Consider the following 21,743-nt stretch of genomic DNA (forward strand, 5'->3'; position numbering starts at 1 on the left):
CTGATTGGTTACTATTCACAACTGCACCAGATTCTCTGTGCACCAGTTTTAGTAAGTCAACTCCTTTGTGTCTTTGTACTCTGCAAGGGCAGTTGCTCCAGAGTTTCGTAAATGAACAGAAGCTCTACTGACCTCCATCATCCAATCAGGTGCAAGCAAAAATGCTGTTTTTTTAAATTTTCTTTGTATGTGATTGGGTATTCTTTGCAAAGTGAAGCTTTACCTCACTTACTAAGCTCTGGAGCAACTGCAAAGCGCACAGTCCATTTGCTTTAGTAAATCAACCCCTCTGTGTCCTGGGAACTGCTGTCAATTGGATGAAATTGAGGCAATAAATTTTGAGTTCTCACTGCAATAGGGATGGAGGAAATTTTTTCAATAGGGACAATTTTCTCCAGTGACTTTCCTCTTACAGAGATTTCCTCTTCTGTCTACAGGACATAAAGTAAGGTGATTCTCCCCAATGGGACACAGATGGTTAAAAAATGCAGAGAATTGAACCTTCCCAAACACCTTTCCATATGGACCTCCGGGTGATTGGACTGTATTTTACAACATTCATGAAACAACAGCTACATTTCATCACCTGCAAGCTATTTAGGTCCAGGTATTGACGAAAGCCAGGACGTTGAGGACCCTTCCGTGGATATTCCTGCAAAATGAAAATCAGAGGTTTTAAATGTCAAAATGTATGTTGTATAGCAATCCGTATTCATATAAGACAGATGTACGGTATGTCAGACTATTGGGGGGCCAGGCTGTGACCAGTAGGAATAAAAAGAAGTAAGACGTTAGGCTCTCTAGTCATATAGCTGAGCAAGGATGGGGGAGAACTAGAACATTTGCTGGTTTTATTTTAAAAGAGAAAAGAAATGGAAAACACTCCGGAGAGTACAGGAGAAAGTAAGGTCAGGGTAGACTTCTCCAGTGTGCTGATCATTAAAGCGGACCTTCACTCTCTCAATCAACATTCATTATTTTTAATCCTTATACTGCTAGCATTAGTAATAGATAGGAAAGTATATCATATTTACTTGTTTAAAAAAAAAAATTACATTACTTCAGTAACTTCCTGGTTTATATGCCTGGGCAGATGATGTCATACATCCCAGGGATCTTCGGGGGGTGTGTTTTTAGTTAAGCACTCCCTCCTGCCTACATGCCTGAGCTAAGGGCAGATGGATTCCAGAAAGCAAATGGTACATATTGCTCCAGATGGCCACTACCAGAGGTGCCGGGGGGGGGGGGGGGGTGTATTTAAAAGTGATCTCTCATCAAAATAAAGCATGGAGATATGGATGGGGGGGGGGGGGCGGTGCTTTGAATATTAATACGTGATTTAAAAAGCATTTCAGCTTTAATAGTCCAAAGAGCTGGCTGGCAGGGGTTGAGACAAAGACACAAAGGGGAGATTTACTAAAACTGGTGCACACAGAATTTGGTGCAGTTGTGCATAGTAACCAATCAGCTTCTAACTTCAGCTTGTTGAATTAAGCTTTGACGATAAAACCTAGAAGCTGATTGGTTACTATGCACAGTTGTATCAGATTCTGTGTGTACCAGTTTTAGTAAATCTGCCCCCAAAGTCTACAGATTTCCAGATTGTAAAACAATGGTGTATTTCCTAAACAGACTCAGGTTGATTTACTAAAAGCAACTCCACTTTGCAATACAAGTGTACTTGGAAGTGCAGTTGCTGTAGATCTGAGGGGAAGATCTGAAATGAGGGGAAGCTCTGCTGATTTTATCATCCAATCATGTACAAGCAAAAATTCATTTTTTTAAGTTTTCCTTGCATGTCCCCCTCAGATCTACAGTGACTGAACTTCCAAGTGCACTTGTAGTGCAAAGTGGATTTGCCTTTAGTAAATAAACCCCTATGACACTGGGGGAAGGAGTAGGGTTGCCACCTGTCCGGGATTCACCCGGACAGTTCGGGATTGGAATCATGTGTCCGGGTTTCAGACTGTCTGAAACCCGGACATATTATTCACAGTGGACTATGACTTCCCAGCAGAGTTGCTGGCTGCAGTTTTCTAAGCCGGAAGTGTCTGTTACACTCTCTCTCACACTGCCCAGCACTAACCCCCCCCCCCCACATACAGATGGGAGAGGAGAGAGGGATCGATCTGCACCTCTCCCTCCCGCCCCTACCCCCCTGGGCCTACTCCTGCTCAAAAAAAAAAAAAAATCTAATAATTACTAATAAAGAAAAAAAAAAGTTGCACAGAGGTTCCCAGGGGGCCATCAGGGGAAGTGCAGACATCATGCATAAAACTCCAACTAGGAATAACTCAATAGTTATATTCACCCCCCCGAAAGTCTTCCTGGTGCCCCTCCGAAGCTAACAGCAATACATTATTTAACATATTACTGCATTCAATTGCAAACCTCCTATATTCACCTGAATCTACCCATACATACACACGTTTATTCACAAGCATATGAAGAGAAAAAAAAAACTATAATAATAATAATATAGTATAATATAAAACCCCCCTGTCCCGACGAGCTCGCGCGCAGAAGCGAACGCATACGCGAGTAGCGCCCGCATATGAAAACGGTGGTCAAACCACACATGTGAGGTATCGCTGCGACCGGTAGAGCAAGAGCAATAATTCTACCCGTAGACCTCCTCTGTACCGCAAAATATGCAACCTGTAGAATTTTTTAAACGTCGCATATGGAGATTTTTGAGGGTAAAAGTTTAACGCCATTCCATGAGCGGGCGCAATTTTCAAGCATGACATGTTGGGTATCAATTTACTTGGCGTAACATTTTATTTCACATTATAAAAAAAATAGGGCTAACTTTACTGTTGTCTTATTTTTTTATTCAAAAAAGTGAATTTTTTCCAAAAAAAGTGCGCTTTTAAGACCGCTGCGCAAATACGGTGCAAAAAAAAGTATTGCAATGACCGCCATTTTATTCTCTAGGGTGTTAGAAGAAAAATATATAATGTTTGGGGGTTCTAAGTAATTTTCTAGCAGAAAAACCTATTTTAAACATGTAAACACCTAAAATCCAAAACGAGGCTGGTCCTTAAGTGGTTAAAATTTTGAGTTCTCGGCCGGGGGGGGGCAGGAGGCGGAGCAGACATGCATTGTTAGAGCTCCACACCGCTGAGGAGGGAAGAGAAGGACAAAGCGGAGCCTGCAGGCTCAAAAGGTATCAATTTGAACCTTTTTGCCCCAGGGAACAAACTGTGAAAGTTTGGGCAGGAAATATGGTACTGGGAGGAAACCGTGGCAGAAATAAAAATCACCTCACAAAGAGCTCACAGGCACTCACTGCAGCTGAAGCAGCTCCAGTCACCTCACAAGATACAGCATCAGGGCGCTCTCACAGACAGAAAATGTCACAGCAAGACTCTCCATTTGAGTCAGATACAGAACAAATCCTCTCACAAACTTCTCCACAAGCCTCCTCAGCATCCCCAGTAATATTATTACAATTTGAAAAGATGCTTCATAAGGCTTTAAAACAAACCTCAGACCAAATAACAAACAGCCTAACCAAAGAAATAAGAGAGCTGGGAAACCGCACCGCAGCCTTAGAAATAAAAATGGATGAAATTGAAATTACAACCCAAGAAAATATAACAGAATTGGAACAATTAAAAGAAGAGAATTTAATACTTCAAACTAAGCTCGAAGATTACGAAAATAGAGCCAGACGTTCAAACTTGCGCATAAGGGGAATACCTGAAACTGTGACAGACCTGCAATCTACTATTACTGCTCTATTACAAGAACTAAAGCCAGATATCCCTATTGAACGTTTAGAACTGGACAGAGTACACAGAGCCCTCACAGCCAAAAAGAAAGATGGACCCCCACGTGATATAATCACAAAATTTCATTATTACAGAACGAAAGAACAAATACTAATTGCTGCAAGAGAAAAAAAGGAACTTAATTTTCAAGGACACAATTATCACATTTTTGCTGACCTATCCCAACTTACTATTACTAAAAGACGATCCATGAAACCCCAACTAATGGAACTGCAACGCCACAACATTATGTATCAATGGGGCTTCCCCTTTTCAGTCAGATTTAACTACCAAGGTACAATTTACAGAAGCAGATCAGCAGATGAACTACAACAAACCCTTTTAAAATTAAATCTGACAGAACCCACAAGCAGCAACACTCCCACACGCAGAAGAATGGCATCATCTTCACCTTCAGGCAGCACCCAGAAAATTCCAGAACAAAATGGGAATCATCATTCTCACAAAAGAGGCCGTTATGCCACATCATCCATGGACCAAGAAGATTCAATGGACTGACATCCTAATTCCTGATATCTCTTCATTTATTATACTAAAAGATGGTTCTCTATAAAAAACCTGTATTTATAACTGAATGTAACTGCATTCTGATAGTCACACACTGTGTGGGATCATGTTACATTCCGGTTATATTTCTTATTGCTTCTGATTCATATAGCCTTAGAATATATAAGTGAAATAAGGAAATTCTTGTTCAGTTATATATTATCAGGTAATAACAATAGATTTATTACTTTTTAGGACAAATATGTTCAATAATCCAGAAGTAATGGAAGCTTTTTCTTTTTTTTCTTAAAACAAATATATTATTACCTAACTAGTTCCTAGAATTATGTTTTTGTTTATTCTAATCTGAAGCAATACAACCTCAATTTTATGAGTTAACATATCTAAACAGTTACATATGAATAAAATATGTAATTGTTTACTCTAAAAGGGTTAAAATCCCAAAATAATCCAAACTATCTTCATCAATACCAAAGTTATTAACAGTACCTTTCTAACTGAATTATTTAGCCTAGGGCAAGACTAACCATATACAACCACCCTGGAATAAATAATTTCAACAAAAACTATATTCTGCACTCCAATTAATGAAACATCATTTTGATGTCTTTTGACATAGCACTTCTCTCCTGTAAGCAGAAGATCCGTGTACCCCCATTAGCCTTCCTCATTCTCCCAACCATATTATGTGGGAGTGTGACGAAGGCACGTATTCCCCTGAGAGAGATATTTATTCTCTTTCACGGGTAAATTGTGATTACTTGCAAAAAATAATTTATACAATGTATCATCTAATCTCATATGTTTTTTGTTTACTCTTTACTCCAGAATTCACTGGTTTCTTTTCTATCTTTTCACCTCTTCAGTCCACACAGGTTGATCTGCGCAGTCAGCTCTGCATAACAAAAAGTAAGTCAAAACTATTTGATCTATTGCCATGGCACCACTGAATATACTTTCCCTGAATGTTCAGGGAATAAATGTCCCTCAAAAAAGGACCAAAGCCTTCCGTACTTTCACTTATTTCTCGCACCCTCATCAAACCTTCACCAGAATAGATCATATTTTTCTAACAATAGGAATGATACCAGAAATTATTGCATCAGATATAATTCCGATTCCGTGGTCTAACCATAATGCAGTATACACTACTATAGCCTCAGCCATACCAAAAGCGCATGACCCAACATGGTACTTACCGGACATAATGCTCAAACACCCACTACATCAGATGGCCATTGAACAAGCTTTAAAGGAATACATATCAATTAATAATACAACAGACATCTCCCCAATAACACTATGGGAAGCTCATAAGCCTGTCTTGCGTGGTACAATACAAAGACAAATGGCACTATTTAAACGGGAACGCAAAAATCTAGCAAAAAAACTAGAACTCAATTTTAATGCAGCCTACATATCATTCCAAGATAATCCATCTCAGAGTACAAAATCTCATCTGGAAAAATCTAGATTGGAATACGATCTATTTCTCACTGAGTCAGTTGATAAATCCCTCAAACGCTCCAAACACAATTTCTACATGAATACAAACAAACCAGGTACATATTTGGCTCGTTTGAAATACGAAAAATTTCAAATACGTTTGAAATTATCAAAAAATGTTTATACTTGTAATCCAGTTAAAATAGTCCATAAATTTCACTCACATCTCGCAACTTTATACAAGACAAACAATGAATTTAATCCTACAGAGGCTGAATCCTTCTTCTCAAAAATAACCTTACCTGAGTTATCTCAGAATCAAAAAAGCAGTTTGGATGAGCCTATAACTATAGATGAAGTTGCTAACGCCATAAAAGACCTAAAACTTAATAAAAGACCAGGCCCAGACGGCTACTCGGCTTTATACTATAAAACATTCTCAGAAATACTCTCTCCCATTCTCACTGAAACTTTTAACAAACTTCTAGATGGACATTCTTTTCGGCAAGAAACATTAATGGCAATTGTTTGTATGATCCCAAAACCCCTTTCTGATGATACTTCCTGTGTGAATTATCGGCCTATCTCTCTGTTAAACCTTGATATTAAATTATTAGCAAAAATAATAGCAAAACGCCTCAATAGCATTATAGGAAAATTAATACATAGAGATCAAGTAGGCTTCATGCCAAATAGACAGGCAGGCGATAATATACGCAGGGCAGTGTTATTGGCACATATTGCTAAAAAACTGAAAATCCCTTTATGTTTTCTATCTCTCGATATTAAGAGGGCATTTGACACAGTATCCTGGCAATATATGCAATATTCATTACAAAAATGGGGTTTTGGACCCCACTTTTTAACATGGATCAAAGCATTATATAATAAACCCAAAGCCTATATAAAATATGCTGGATACAAATCTGATGCCTTTAATATCGAAAGAGGTACCCGACAGGGTTGCCCATTATCTCCCTTATTATTTGCCCTTATACTCGAACCCATGGCCCAATACATCAGAACAAACCAAACTATAACTGGCATTGAAGTAGGAGGTATTACACACAAATTATGTATATTTGCAGACGATATATTACTTTTTCTATCATCACCACAGGTCTCTGGTCCTAACTTAATACCAGCTCTTGATGGATTTGCAGCCCTATCCGGCCTTATGATTAATCCTAAGAAATGCCTAGTGCTTAATATTTCACTCACAAACATGGAATTGATCCCGGCTAGGGCTGCACTCCCATTCACAGGGGCAGAAAAATCAATCCCATATCTTGGAATTCATTTAACAGCATCTCATTCTGACTTATTCTCAACCAATTATCCTCCTGTATTAAGACAGATCACAAATCTAATAAAACAATGGTCGCAACTTCCTTTATCCTGGATAGGGAAGATTAATGCAATCAAAATTACTATTCTACCCAAATTGCTTTATCTATTCAGAGTCCTCCCTATTCCAATTCCTTCCTATTTTTTGAGAATAGTACAAAAAAGAGCAACTTCATTTATATGGGGCTCTTCTAAACCACGTATACCTATACACACACTACATCTTCCCAAAAATAAAGGAGGCCTGGGATACCCTAATTTTACTAACTACTACAGAGCAGCACATTTGGCCAGTCTGTCCAAATACCATGCAAAACAGGAAATCCCATTATGGGTATTTATAGAGGCTTCAGAAAATGACCCTCTATTAATATCAAACTTATTATGGCTTGATCCTAAAGACCGCTTTAAAATTCATAATCCCATAACTAAACACTTCTTATCTCTCTGGGATAAACTAAAAATCAAATATCAGTTACAATCTCCACACAATCCTCTCCTTTCTTTTATCAGAAATCTGGCCTTTTATCCGGCATGGATCTACCCAAATTCTTTTAAAGCTTGGACAACATCAGGCATTCAGACACTAAATGACTTCATAGCATCTAAATCATTCCTTTCATTCCCATCGCTTAGAGAAAAATATGATCTACCAAACTCTGAGATATTTAGATATCTCCAAATCAAAAACTTCTATACACCATTCCTAAAGGGGGATACACCATTATCCCAATTATCCATTTTTGAATCAATCTGTACAAAAGATCCATTTGCTAAAGGTACAATTTCATCACTTTATAATCAATTATATGGAGTAGCAAATCTTAATAGACCCTCTTACGTTCAGAGGTGGGAGGAGGACCTGGGACGAACTTTAGAAGACACGGACTGGTCTAACATATGGCTCACATCTAAGTCATCTTCACCCAACATCTTAGCACTGGAGACAAATTATAAAGTCCTAACTCGCTGGTACCTTGTACCCGCTAGAGTGGCAAAATATTCACCTAATACCTCAGCTCTTTGTTTTCGAGGATGCCCAGAAATAGGCACATATTTACACATATGGTGGACGTGCCCAGTAATCCAAACCTTCTGGAAGGAAGTCTTCGTGATTGCATCTAAAATATTTTAAAAAATAATACAACCAGATCCATATATAACTTTACCTAATCTAAAACCGGAATGGTTAACACTCTCTCAATTCAAACTTATGATCCAATTAATAACGGCTGCAAAACAAACAGTGGCCAAGGCATGGAAATCTCCTACATTGGTACTAGCAGAAACAATCCACAGAATTAATAATACAATGTCCCATGCTAAGATGGTAGCCATCGATCAAAATCAAATTCCAAAATTTGAAAACCTTTGACATCCTTGGATAAAACAACAGTTCCTGTCAAACTTCAATGACTCTGTCCTGTTGCCATGGTAACAGATTAAATGACTTACAGAGACACCCATTCTAAGGCTTCAAAGAGAACTAAAAAGAATAATAAACTGACGAGCGGGACAACCTTGTGGACCATACCTCTACCTTTCTACCCTTTTTCTTCTTTCTCTTTCCTTTTCTCCACCTTACGATTAAAGCTCATTATCAGAATTTATTTGACCTATATACACTCTACCTGTAAACAATATGTATAGTATGTATAAATCATTTAAATACCTACAAAAGTAACTAAGGAAATGACATATATCTTTAATTTAGGTTTACGTGAACCCAATGTTTAATATTTGAAATTTCATGATATTTACCTATATAAACCCTACTGTAAAACAATGAGCTTACTTTATAGATCCTTGTAAACTTACTTTATGTATCTTTATAACATTGTATACTCAATAAACTTCTTTTGACAAGGAATTAAGCTTTGACAATAAAACCTAGAAGCTGATTGGTTACTATGCACAGTTGTATCAGATTCTGTGTGCACCAATTTTAGTAAATCTGCCCCAAAGTCTACAGATTTCCAGATTGTAAAACAATGGTGTATTTCCTAAACAGACTCTGGGGTTGATTTACGAAAGGCAAATCCACTTTGCAATACAAGTGTACTTGGAAGTGCAGTCGCTGTAGATCTGAGGGGAAGATCTGAAATGAGGGGAAGCTCTGCTGATTTTATCATCCAATCATGTACAAGCAAAAATTCATTTTTTTTTATTTTCCTTGCATGTCCCCTTCAGATCTACAGCGACTGCACTTCCAAGTGCACTTGTAGTGCAAAGTGGACTTGCCTTTACTAAATAAACCCCTCTGTCACTGGGGGAAGGAGTAGGGTTGCCACCTGTCCGGGATTCACCCGGACAGTTCGGGATTGGAATCATGTGTCCGGGTTTCAGACTGTCTGAAACCCGGACATATTATTCACACTGGACTATGACTTCCCAGCAGGGTTGTGGCTGCAGTTTTCTAAGCTGGAAGTGTCTACTACACTCTCTCTCACACTGCCCAGCACTACCCACCCCCCCCCACATACAGATTGGAGAGGTGAGAGAGATCGATCTGTACCTCTCCCTCCCGCCCCTACCCCCCTGTATCTGCCCACACTCCAATCCCTGGCGCTGTGCCTCAGAAAAGGAAAGTGGGGGCCAGAACTTTGAAGCCCAGCAACCACAGATGCATCTAGATGAGAGATGCTGACTGCCAAGGGGTGAGTGAGCTCACCATCCATCCCTGTCTGTGACTGAAGTCCCCCCCCCCCCTGTGCTCTCTCCTGTCTCTGAATGAGTACACTAAGGTAAATCAGGGTTCTCCCCTTACATTGGAGTTCCTCTTTACACCAGAGGCAGCAATGTTTCCCCTTACATCAGAGTCCTCTCCATACATCAGAGTCCTCTCCATACATCAGAGTCCTCTCCATACATCAGAGTCCTCCTCCATCATCCAATCCGGTGCAAGCAAAAATGCTGTTTTATTTATTTTTTCTTTGTATGTGATTGGGTATTCTTTGCAAAGTGAAGCTTTACCTCACTTACTAAGCTCTGGAGCAACTGCAGTTTGCAAAGAGCACAGTCCATTCACCTTTAGTAAACCAACCCCTCTGTGTCCTGGGAACCGCTGTCAATTGGATGAAATTGAGGCAATACATTTTGAGTTCTCACTGCAATAGGGATGGAGGGAATTTTTTTCAATGGGGACAATTTTCTCCAGTGACTTTCCTCTTACAGAGATTTCCTCTTCTGTCTACAGGATATAAAGTAAGGTGATTCTCCCCAATGGGACACAGATGGTTGGAAAAAATGCAGAGGATTGAACCTTCCCAAACACCTTTCCATATGGACCTCCGGGTGATTGGACTGTATTTTACAACGTTCATGAAACAACAGCTACATTTCATCACCTGCAAGCTATTTAGGTCCAGGTATTGACGAAAGCCAGGACGTTGAGGACCCTCCTGTGGAGATTCGGTTTTCTGATCACTTTGTTGATATTCCTGCAAAATGAAAATCAGAGGTTTTAAATGTCAAAATGTATGTTGTATAGCAATCCGTATTCATATAAGACAGATGTACGGTATGTCAGACTATTGGGGGGCCAGGCTGTGACCAGTAGGAATAAAAAGAAGTAAGACGTTGGGCTCTCTAGTCATATAGCTGAGCAGGGATGGGGGAGAACTAGAACATTTGCTGGTTTTATTTTAATAGAGAAAAGAAATGGAAAACACTCCGGAGAGTACAGGAGAAAGTAAGGTCAGGGTAGACTTCTCCAGTGTGCTGATCATTAAAGCGGACCTTCACTCTCTCAATCAACATTCATTATTTTTAATCCTTATCCTGCTAGCATTAGTAAATAGATAGGAAAGTATATCATATTTACTTGTTTTCAAAAAAAAAATTTACATTTCTTCAGTAACTTCCTGGTTTATATTCCTGGGCAAATGATGTCATACATCCCAGGGATCTTCGGGGGGTGTGTTCTTAGTTAAGCACTCCCTCCTGCCTACATGCCCCAGCTAAGGGCAGATGGATTCCAGTAAGCAAATGGTACATTGCTCAAGATGGCCACCACCAGAGATGCCGGGGGAGGGGGGGGGTATTTCAAAGTGATCTCTCAGCAAAATAAAGCATGGAGATATGGATGGAGGGGGGGGGGGTTGCTTTGAATATTAATACGTGATTTAAATAGCATTTTTGGTTTGTGGTGCCCAGATGTAGTGTGGTTCAGCTTTAATAGTCCAAAGAGCTGGCTGGCAGGGGTTGAGACAAAGACACAAAGGGGAGATTTACTAAAACTGGTGCACACAGAATCTGGTGCAGTTGTGCATAGTAACCAATCAGCTTCTAACTTCAGCTTGTTGAATTAAGCTTTGACAATAAAACCTAGAAGTTGATTGGTTACTATGCACAGTTGTATCAGATTCTGTGTGCACCAGTTTTAGTAAATCTGCCCCCAAAGTCTACAGATTTCCAGATTGTAAAACAATGGTGTATTTCCTAAACAGACTCTGGGGTTGATTTACTAAAGGCAAATCCACTTTGCAATACAAGTGTACTTGGAAGTGCAGTCACTGTAGATATGAGGGGAAGATCTGAAATGAGGGGAAGCTCTGCTGATTTTATCATCCAATCATGTACAAGCAAAAATTCATTTTTTTTTATTTTCCTTGCATGTCCCCCTCAGATCTACAGGGACTGCACTTCCAAGTGCACTTGTAGTGCAAAGTGGATTTGCCTTTACTAAATAAACCCCTCTGTCACTGGGGGAAGGAGTAGGGTTGCCACCTGTCCGGGATTCACCCGGACAGTTCGGGATTGGAATCATGTGTCCGGGTTTCAGACTGTCTGAAACCCGGACATATTATTCACACTGGACTATGACTTCCCAGCAGGGTTGCTGGCTGCAGTTTTCTAAGCCGGAAGTGTCTTCTACACTCTCTCTCACACTGCCCAGCACTAACCCCCCCCCCCCACATACAGGTGGGAGAGGAGAGAGGGATTGATCTGCACCTGTCCCTCCGGCCCCTACCCCCCTGTATCTGCCCACACTCCATTTCCTGGCGCTGTGCTTTAGAAAAGGAAAGTGGGGGCCAGAACTTTGAAGCCCAGCAACCACAGATGCATCTAGATGAGAGATGCTGACTGCCAAGGGGTGAGTGAGCTCACCATCCATCCCTGTCAGTGACTGAAGTTCCCCCCCCCCCCCCTGTGCTCTCTCCTGCCTCTGAATGAGTACACTAAGGTAAATCAGGGTTCTCAGAGCCCCCCTTACATTGGAGTTCCTCTTTACACCAGAGGCAGCAGTGTTCCCCCTTACATACATCAGAGTCCTCTCCATACATCAGAGTCCTCTCCATACATCAGAGTCCTCTCCATACATCAGAGTCCTCTCCATACATCAGAGTCCTCCTCCATCATCCAATCCAGTGCAAGCAAAAATGCTGTTTTATTTATTTTTTCTTTGTATGTGATTGGGTATTCTTTGCAAAGTGAAGCTTTACCTCACTTACTAAGCTCTGGAGCAACTGCACTTTGCAAAGAGCACAGTCCATTCGCCTTTAGTAAACCAACCCCTCTGTGTCCTGGGAACCGCTGTCAATTGGATGAAATTGAGGCAATACATTTTGAGTTATCACTGCAATAGGGATGGAGGAAATTTTTTCAATAGGGACAATTTTCTTCAGTGACTTTCCTCTTACAGAGATTTCCTCTTCTGTCTACAGGACATAAAGTAAGGTGATTCTCCGCAATGGGACACAGATGGTTGGAAAAAATGCAGAGGATTGAACCTTCCCAAACACCTTTCCATATGGACCTCCGGGTGATTGGACTGTATTTTACAAATTCATGAAACAACAGCTACATTTGTTCACCTGCAAGCTAGTTAGGTCCAGGTATCGAGCAATGTTAGGACTTTGAGGACCCTTCCGTGGATATTCCTGCAAAATGAAAATCAGAGGTTTTAAATGTCAAAATGTATGTTGTATAGCAATCCGTATTCATATAAGACAGATGTACGGTATGTCAGACTATTGGGGGGCCAGGCTGTGGCCAGTAGGAATAAAAAGAAGTAGGCATGTGCATTTCGTTTCGTTCCGAATCGAAATTCGGACGAATTTTTCATTATTCGGAAATTCGGATACATCCGAATTTCCGAATGACAAAAGTAAAGAATTTAAACGAATCCGAAAAAAAAACGAACGAATTCGAATCGAATTCGAAAACATATTCGAATCGAATTCGAAAACATATTCGAATCGAATTCGAAAACATAATCAAATTAAAAAAAATAGAAAACGTTTTTCTAAAAAAAACAATAAGGTAGAATATAAAATAATAAAGCAATAGAATATGTATATATATATATATATATATATATATATATATATATATATATATATGTTTTTTTATGCTTTTCTTTTCTATTATTTTATATTCTATAATAGTATTTTCAATTCAAATTCATTCTATACGAAATTCGAATTTCGGAACATGGCTTCTGAAGTTTGAATTTTCGTATAGAATGAATTCGAATTTGAATAGAAAAGATTAGAACAGAAAATAATAGAAAAGTATAGACTATAAAAACAATAGAACAGAATAGAAGAAAATATAATATATATATTATATTTTCTTCTATTCTGTTCTATTGTTTTTCTAGTCTATTCTTTTCTATTATTTTCTATTCTATTCTAATCTTTTACATTCAAATTTGATTTCGGTCTATATGAAATTTGAATTTTGGAAGATGTTATATATATATATATATATATATATATATATATATATATATAATTTTCTATTCTGTTTCATTGTTTTTCTATGCTATTCTTTTCTATTCTATTCTAAACTTTTCTATTCGAATTTGAATTCATTCTATACGAAATTCGAATTTCGGAAGATGGCTTCTGAAAGTGGAATTTCGTATAGAATGAATTCGAGTTTGAATAGAAAAGATTAGAATAGAAAATAATAGACTAGACAAACAATAGAACAGAACAGAATAAAATATAATATATATATAATTTATTCTATTCTGTTCTATTGTTTTTCTAGTCTTTTCTCTTCTACTCTATTCTAATCTTTTCTATTCAAATTCGAATTCATATTATAAGAAATTCAAATTTCGGAAGATGGTTTTATATATATATATATATATATATGTGTGTATATATATAATATGTATATATGTATATGTATAATATATATATATATATATATATATATATATATATATATATATATAAAACCATCTTCCAAAATTTGAATTTCTTATAAAATGAATTCGAATTTGAATAGAAAAGATTAGAACAGAGTAGAAGAGAAAAGACTAGAAAAACAATAGAACAGAATACAAAAAATTATATATATTATATTTTATTCTGTTCTATTGTTTGTCTAGTCTATTCTTTTCTATTATTTTCTGTTCTAATTCGAATTCATTCTATAAGAAATTCAAACTTCAGAAGCCATGTTCCGAAATTCCAATTTCGTATAGAATGAATTTGAATTGAAAAGACTATTATAGAATATAAAATAATAGAAAAGAAAAGCATAAAAAAAAATAGAAGAGAATAATACAAAAAATTACTGTATTTATCGGCGTATAACACGCACTGGCGTATAACACGCACCCCAAGTTTAGGAGGGAATTTTAAGGAAAAAAAACTTTTAGGAGGGAAGTTTAAGGGAAAAAAACTTACATTTAAATGCCCATCATTGCAGCCTTCTCAGTGCAGCCTTGCCCCAGTGCAGCCATGTCAGTGCAGCCTTGCCCCAGTGCAGCCTTGCCCCAGTGCAGCCTTGCAGCTCGCAGTTTGAAAATCCTGTGATCCCCTGCGATCCTGAGCTTCAAAATCTCCGACCGCGATTTGAAAATGGTGCCGCCGGCGCCAAAATACACAGAGCCGGTCCTCGGCTCTTCTCGGCGGCTCTCGTTCACTTTCGGCTCCACTCGTAGTCCCGCCCGGGATGGGCGTGACTGTGAGCGGAGCTATCCGAACCTAGCCGAGTACACTCGGCTAGGTTCGGGCGGCACTCGAGTGATGCCGAAAGTGGCCGAGAAGAGCCGAGGACCGGCTCTGTGTATTTCGGCGCCATTTTCAAATCGCGGTCGGCGATTTTGAAGATCTGTCAGCTCAGGATCGCAAGGGATCGGCGTATAACACGCACCCATGATTTTCCCCTGATTTTAAGGGGAAAAAAGTGCGTGTTATATGCCGATAAATACGGTATATATATTTATATATATTTTTTTTATTTTTATTTTTTTTCTATGCTGGTCTATTGTTTTTCTATTCTTTTCTATTCTTTTCTATTTTATTCTAATCTTTTCTATTTGAATGCAAAATCATTCTATACGAAATTTGAATTTCCGAAAATGGTTATACAGAAACAGAATGAAATAGAATGAAATCGAATTCTAATAGAAAAGACTAGAACAGAAAAACAATAGAACAGAATAGAAAAAAAAAAAAATAAATATATATATATATATATATATATATATATATATATATATATATATATATATATATATATATATATATATATATATATATATATACACACACATCTTCTGAAATTGGAATTTGGTACAGAATGAATTCAAATAGAAAAGATTCGAATAGAACAGAAAATAATATAAAAGAATAGCATAGAAAAACAATAGAACAGAATAGAAAAAAATATAAAATATTCTATTCTAATCTTTTCTATTCAAATTCATTCTGTACCAAATTCCAATTTCGGAAGATGGTTTTATTTATTTTTATATATATATAAAATATTTCTTTCTATTCTGTTCTATTGTTTTTCTATTCTATTCTTTTCTATTAGAATTTGATTTCATTCTATTTCTATATAACTATTTTCTGAAATTCGAATTTTGTATAGAATGAATTTGAATTCAAATAGAAAAGATCAGAATATAATAGAAAATAATAGAAAAACAATAGAACAGAATAGAAAAAAAAAAAAAAAATATATATATATATATATATATATATATATATATATATAAAACCATCTTCCAAAATTCGAATTTCGTATAAAATTAATTTGAATAGAAAAGATTAAAATAGAGTAGAAAGAATAGACTAGAAAAACAATAGAACAGAATAGAATAAGATATAATATATATATTATATTTTATTCTGTTCTGTTCTATTGTTTTTCTAGTCTATTCTTTTCTATTCAAATTCAAATTCATTCTATACGAAATTCGAATTTCAGAAGCCATCTTCCGAAATTCGAATTTCGTATAGAATGAATTCAAATTCGAATAGAAATGTTTAGAATAGAATAAAAAAGAATAGCATAGAAAAACAATGAAACAGAATAGAAAAAAATATATATATTATATTTTATTCTCTTCTGTTCTATTGTTTTTCTAGTCTATTCTATTTCTATTCTAATCTTTTCTATTCAAATTTGAATTCATTCTATACGAAATTCTAATTTTAGAAGCCATCTTCCGAAATTCGAATTTCGCATAGAATTAATTCAAATTCGAATAGAAAAGTTTAGAATAGAATAGAAAAGAATAGCATAGAAAAACAATGAAACAGAATAGAAAAAAAATATAATATATATATTTAACCATCTTCCAAAATTGGAATTTGGTACAGAATGAATTCGAATTCAAATAGAAAAGCTTAGATTACAATATATTATATTTTTTTCTATTCTGATCTATTGTTTTTCTATGGTATTCTTTTATACTTTCTATTCTATCCTAATCTTTTCTATTGGAATTCGATTTCATTCTATACGAATTTCAAATTTCGCAAAATAGTTATATATAGTTTACTTTTTCAAATTCAGTTATTGTTTTTTTTCGAATTTTATAGTTTTTTTCGAATGTGGTAGAAATTTTTCGAATTTGACAGTTTTTTTCGAATGTGGTAGAATTTTTTCGAATTTGACAGTTTTTTCGAATGTGTTAGAATTTTTTTGAATTTGATAGTTTTTTTCGAATACGGTCGAATTTTTTCGAATTTAATATTTTTTTCAAATATAGTAACATTTTTTTTTAATTTGATAGTTTTTTTCGAATGTGGTAGAATTTTTTTCGAATTTGACAGTTTTTTTCGAATGTGGTAGAATTTTTTCGAATTTGACAGTTTTTTTCGAATGTGGTAGAATTTTTTCGAATTTGATAGTTTTTTCCGAATGTGGTAGAATTTTTTCGAATTTGACAGTTTTTTTCGAATGTGGTAGAATTTTTTCGAATTTGATAGTTTTTTTCGAATGTGGTAGAATTTTTTCGAATTTGATAGTTTTTTTCGAATGTGGTAGAATTTTTTCGAATTTGACAGTTTTTTTCGAATGTGTTAGAATTTTTTCGAATTTGACAGTTTTTTTCGAATGTGGTAGAATTTTTTCGAATTTGATAGTTTTTTCCGAATGTGGTAGAATTTTTTCGAATTTGACAGTTTTTTTCGAATGTGGTAGAATTTTTTCGAATTTGATAGTTTTTTTCGAATGTGGTAGAATTTTTTCGAATTTGATAGTTTTTTCGAATGTGGTAGAATTTTTTCGAATTTGACAGTTTTTTTCGAATGTGTTAGAATTTTTTCGAATTTGATAGTTTTTTTCGAATACGGTCGAATTTTTTCGAATACGGTCGAATTTTTTCGAATGCGGTCAAATTTTTTCGAATTCGAATACGAAACGAAACAAATTCCGAAAACGAATGTAATAAATGCAACGAATTTAACTAAATGAATTAAGTTAAATAACGAATCGAAACTAAACTAAACTAAACGAATTTTTTCATCCTGCACATGTCTGAAAAGAAGTAAGACGTTGGGCTCTCTAGTCATATAGCTGAGCAAGGATGGGGGAGAACTAGAACATTTGCTGGTTTTATTTTAATAGAGAAAAGAAATGGAAAACACTCCGGAGAGTACAGGAGAAAGTAAGGTCAGGGTAGACTTCTCCAGTGTGCTGATCATTAAAGCGGACCTTCACTCTCTCAATCAACATTCATTATTTTTAATCCTTATACTGCTAGCATTCGTAAATAGATAGGAAAGTATATCATATTTACTTGTTTTTAAAAAAAATTACATTTCTTCAGTAACTTCCTGGTTTATATTCCTGGGCAAATAATGTCATACATCCCAGGGATCTTTGGGGGGGGGTGTTCTTAGTTAAGCACTCCCTCCTGCCTACATGCCTGAGCTAAGGGCAGATGGATTCCAGAAAGCAAATGGTACAGGGGGGGGGGTGTATTTCAAAGTGATCTCTCATCAAAATAAAGCATGGAGATATGGATGGAGGGGGGAGTTTGCTTTGAATATTAATACATGATTTAACCTCTTCAGATCCGCGCTATTGTCAAATGATGGCAACAGCGCAGATCTACATTACCGGGACTACGTCTATTGACGTTGTCCCCTTTCCTCGTTCCCAGCGCAACTCTCATGAGCGCGCCTCGGGGAAAATCTGTGTTGGCCGTGTCCCTTGGACACAGCCAATCACAGATCGCTGTAAACGGCCAATCACAGCAGCCGTTTACTGCAAGATCGCCGTGGCCAATGAGAGATGATCTCAAATGTAAACAATTGAGATCATCTCTCTCTCATTGCCGGCTCTCTCTCCTCACACAGTGCCCATCTGTGCCACCTCAACAGTGCACATCTGTACCAATCAGTGCCCATCTGTGCCGCCTCATCAGTGCACATCTGTGCAATCAATCAGTGCACATCTGTGCCTCCTCATCAGTGCCCATCTGTACCACCTCACCAGTGCCACATCAGTGCATATCTGTGCCCACCTGTGCCGCCTCATTAGTGCACATCTGTGCAATCAATCAGGGCACATCTGTGCTGCTTCCCTTAGTGCCCATTTGTGCTGCCTCATCAGTGCCCATCTGTGCTGCCTCATCAGTGCCCATCTGTGCTGCCTCATCAGTACCCATCTGTGCCACCTCACCAGTGCCACATCAGTGCATATCTGTGCCCATCTGTGCCGCCTCATTAGTGCACATCTGTGCAATCAATCAGTGCACATCTGTGCTGCTTCCTCAGTGCTCATCTGTGCTGCCTCAGTGCCCATCTGTAGCCACCTCATCAGTGCCCATCTGTGCCGTCTCATCAGTGCCCATCTGTGCCGCCTCATCAGTGCCCATCTGTGCGATCAGTGCCCATCTGTGCCGCCTCATCAGTGCACATCTGTGCCATCAATCAGTGCACATCTGTGCTCATCAGTGCCACCTCATCAGTGCAGGCTTAGCACACACCTGTTCAATCTCATAACCACCAGCAGCCATGTCTAAAAAAAGCTTTTCCGCCGAGGAGGCATACCAAATTCTTTTCACGGCCGACGAGAGCAACGGGAAGCTCTCTTTTTCGGATTCCCTTTCCAAATTGGATTCTGAGTCTGACGTAAATTACGAGCCAGTCCTCAGTAGTGGAACACTAACAGACTCAGAGGAGGAAGAAACTCGGCCCGCCAAACGAAAGCGTTCTGGTGAGGAAGCAGTGCCATCCACCAGCACCGCAGTGCCATCCACCAGCACTGCAGTACCTCGGCAAGAAAGGCCAAGTACCAGTGGGGTGTCACCTCAGCCCCAAAGGGTTAGGTCCCATGCCAGCCTTCTCTATGCCCTTCAGAACCCCTTGTGGCTTCCTCCTAATTCAGGAGAAGCTAGCGTTCCCCCTTTCACTGCCCAGCTAGGAATCCAGGTGGACGCAGACAATTTTACCCCAATTAATTTTTTTTATTTCATTTTTACGGAGGACATGTTGAGGTCAATTGTGGCCCAGTGCAACCTGTATGCACAGCAATTTATTTTGCAAAATCCCACATCATATTATGCCCGTCCCTACGAGTGGAGAGACCTGACAGTGGAGGAGTTCAAGGTTTTTTTGGGCCTCACATTTAATATGGGACTCACCAAAAAAAATGAATTCCGTTCCTATTGGTCAACCCACCCCATCCACCACATGCCGCTCTTCTGCGCGGTAATGCCCAGAACCAGGTATCTGATGATAATGAGGTTCCTACATTTCAGTGACAATACCCAGTGCCCTCCCCGAAATGATCCAAATTATGACAGGCTTTACAAAATTCGGCCAATATTAAATTATTTTTTTGAAGTATTCCCCCAGCTGTTCACCCCGGACCAACACATATGTGTGGATGAGTCCCTTGTTAAACTTAAAAATAAGCAATTTATCCCCAGCAAAAGGGCCCGCTATGGGGTGAAGGTATACAAACTATGTGACCGAGCCACAGGGTACACATATTTCTTCATAGTGTACGAAGGGAAGGACACCCAGCTGCAGCCCCCTTATTGCCAGGACTACTTGGGATCCAGCGGGAAAGTTGTTTGGGACCTCATATACCCCCTACTGGAGAAAGGCTACAACCTGTATGTAGACAACTTCTACACATCTCTGCCCCTGTTCCACAACCTTTACCGGAAGAAGACGCCAGCATGTGGCACCGTAAAAAGAATCGGAAGGGCTTTCCTCAAAGTCTTAATAATAAGTTGAGAAAAGGAGAAACGGCAAGTCTGCGTTACAAAGAGATTCTGGCAGTGAAGTGGAGGGACAGAAGGGATGTGTACATGTTGTCTTCCATCCACAATAACACCTATGTGGAAATCCCCAGAAGGAATCCAAAAACCAACATGCATCCATGAATACAATTTGTTTATGGGGGGAGTCGACTTCAACAATCAAATGTTGGAACCATACCTTGCCACAAGACGGACATACCATTGGTACAAAAAAGTAGCAATTTATTTTTTTCAATTTGCCATATTCAATTCCTATATCATTTACCGCAACTCCACCCAAAACCCCCAACCCTTCCTTGGCTACCAGGAGGAAATTTACACTGCCCTTATATTCCCGAACGGCCCACTGCAACTGATTTGCACCATAGCTTGTAGACAGGGCCGGATTTGCCACAAGGCCACCGAGGCCAGGCCTCGGGGCGACAGTGGTGCAGGGGCGGCGCTGCTCCTGCGGCGACTTCGCGGCTGCCCTCCCCCTTTTGGGCTGCCCGTTAATGTTCATTAGGGGCACTGGTGCCCGTAGAAAAGATGGCCGCGAGCCACCCACTACTGCGCATGCGCCGTTCCGAAGCCGGCCGGGCTCGGGAAAGCTCGTACGTGCTCGGCCGGGCAGCGCATGCGCAGTAGCGTGATTGCGCCGCCCGGCGCCATTTTTGAAAATACATGTCTCCAACCTGTGTGCCGCGGCGCCTCTTTTGCCGGGCCGCGGAGGAGACAAGTAATGTCAGCAATGCGGCGGCGGGGGAGAGAGATGACATCTCTCATTGCCTGCACCGCTGTTCCGCCCTCCTCCATCTGGTGGCAGCCAGACAGCTTGGCAAGTGACATCCCCATCTGGTGGCAGCGTGGCAAGTGACATCTCTATCTGGTGGCAGCTTGGCAAGTGACATCCCCATCTGGTGGCAGCCAGGCAGCGTGGCAAGTGACATCCCCATCTGGTGGCAGGCAGCGTGGCAAGTGACATCTCCATCTGGTGGCAGGCATAGTGGCAAGTGACACTCTCAGGGCTCCCAATGATTCTGCATTATGGTGAGTTGAACTATTTCATTTTATATTACAATGTAATAATAGAAATAATGCGTTTCAATCATCCTGACACCATACCAACCATGGTGTCGGGGATGATTGAAGCATTAATGCCAGCCATTGCCCTAAAAAATTGCCCACGAAAA

At 38.8% G+C, this 21,743-nt stretch overlaps 1 protein-coding gene across 19 annotated transcripts in view; it reads right to left on the reverse strand.

Moving 5' to 3' along the window:
- The window catches only part of LOC141126990 (uncharacterized), a 164,102-nt gene that overhangs the window by 62,086 nt on the left and 80,273 nt on the right, over positions 1-21,743 (reverse strand). For 13 of the 19 annotated variants that reach the window (XM_073613093.1, XM_073613098.1, XM_073613097.1 and 10 more), the window contains 3 exons: positions 12,914-12,979; positions 10,445-10,537; positions 587-652 (listed from right to left, as the gene is read on the reverse strand). The exons of 2 other annotated variants lie outside the window; for them this stretch is intronic. In XM_073613093.1, coding sequence (XP_073469194.1) covers positions 587-652; positions 10,445-10,537; positions 12,914-12,979 — 225 coding nt within the window. The remainder of the gene's footprint in view (positions 1-586; positions 653-10,444; positions 10,538-12,913; positions 12,980-21,743) is intronic. 4 more of the 19 variants (XM_073613096.1, XM_073613087.1, XM_073613091.1 and 1 more) reach the window with 3 other exon arrangements.

The sequence above is a fragment of the Aquarana catesbeiana genome, linkage group LG02, assembly GCF_042186555.1.
Source record: "Aquarana catesbeiana isolate 2022-GZ linkage group LG02, ASM4218655v1, whole genome shotgun sequence".
NCBI classification, from domain to species: domain Eukaryota; kingdom Metazoa; phylum Chordata; class Amphibia; order Anura; family Ranidae; genus Aquarana; species Aquarana catesbeiana.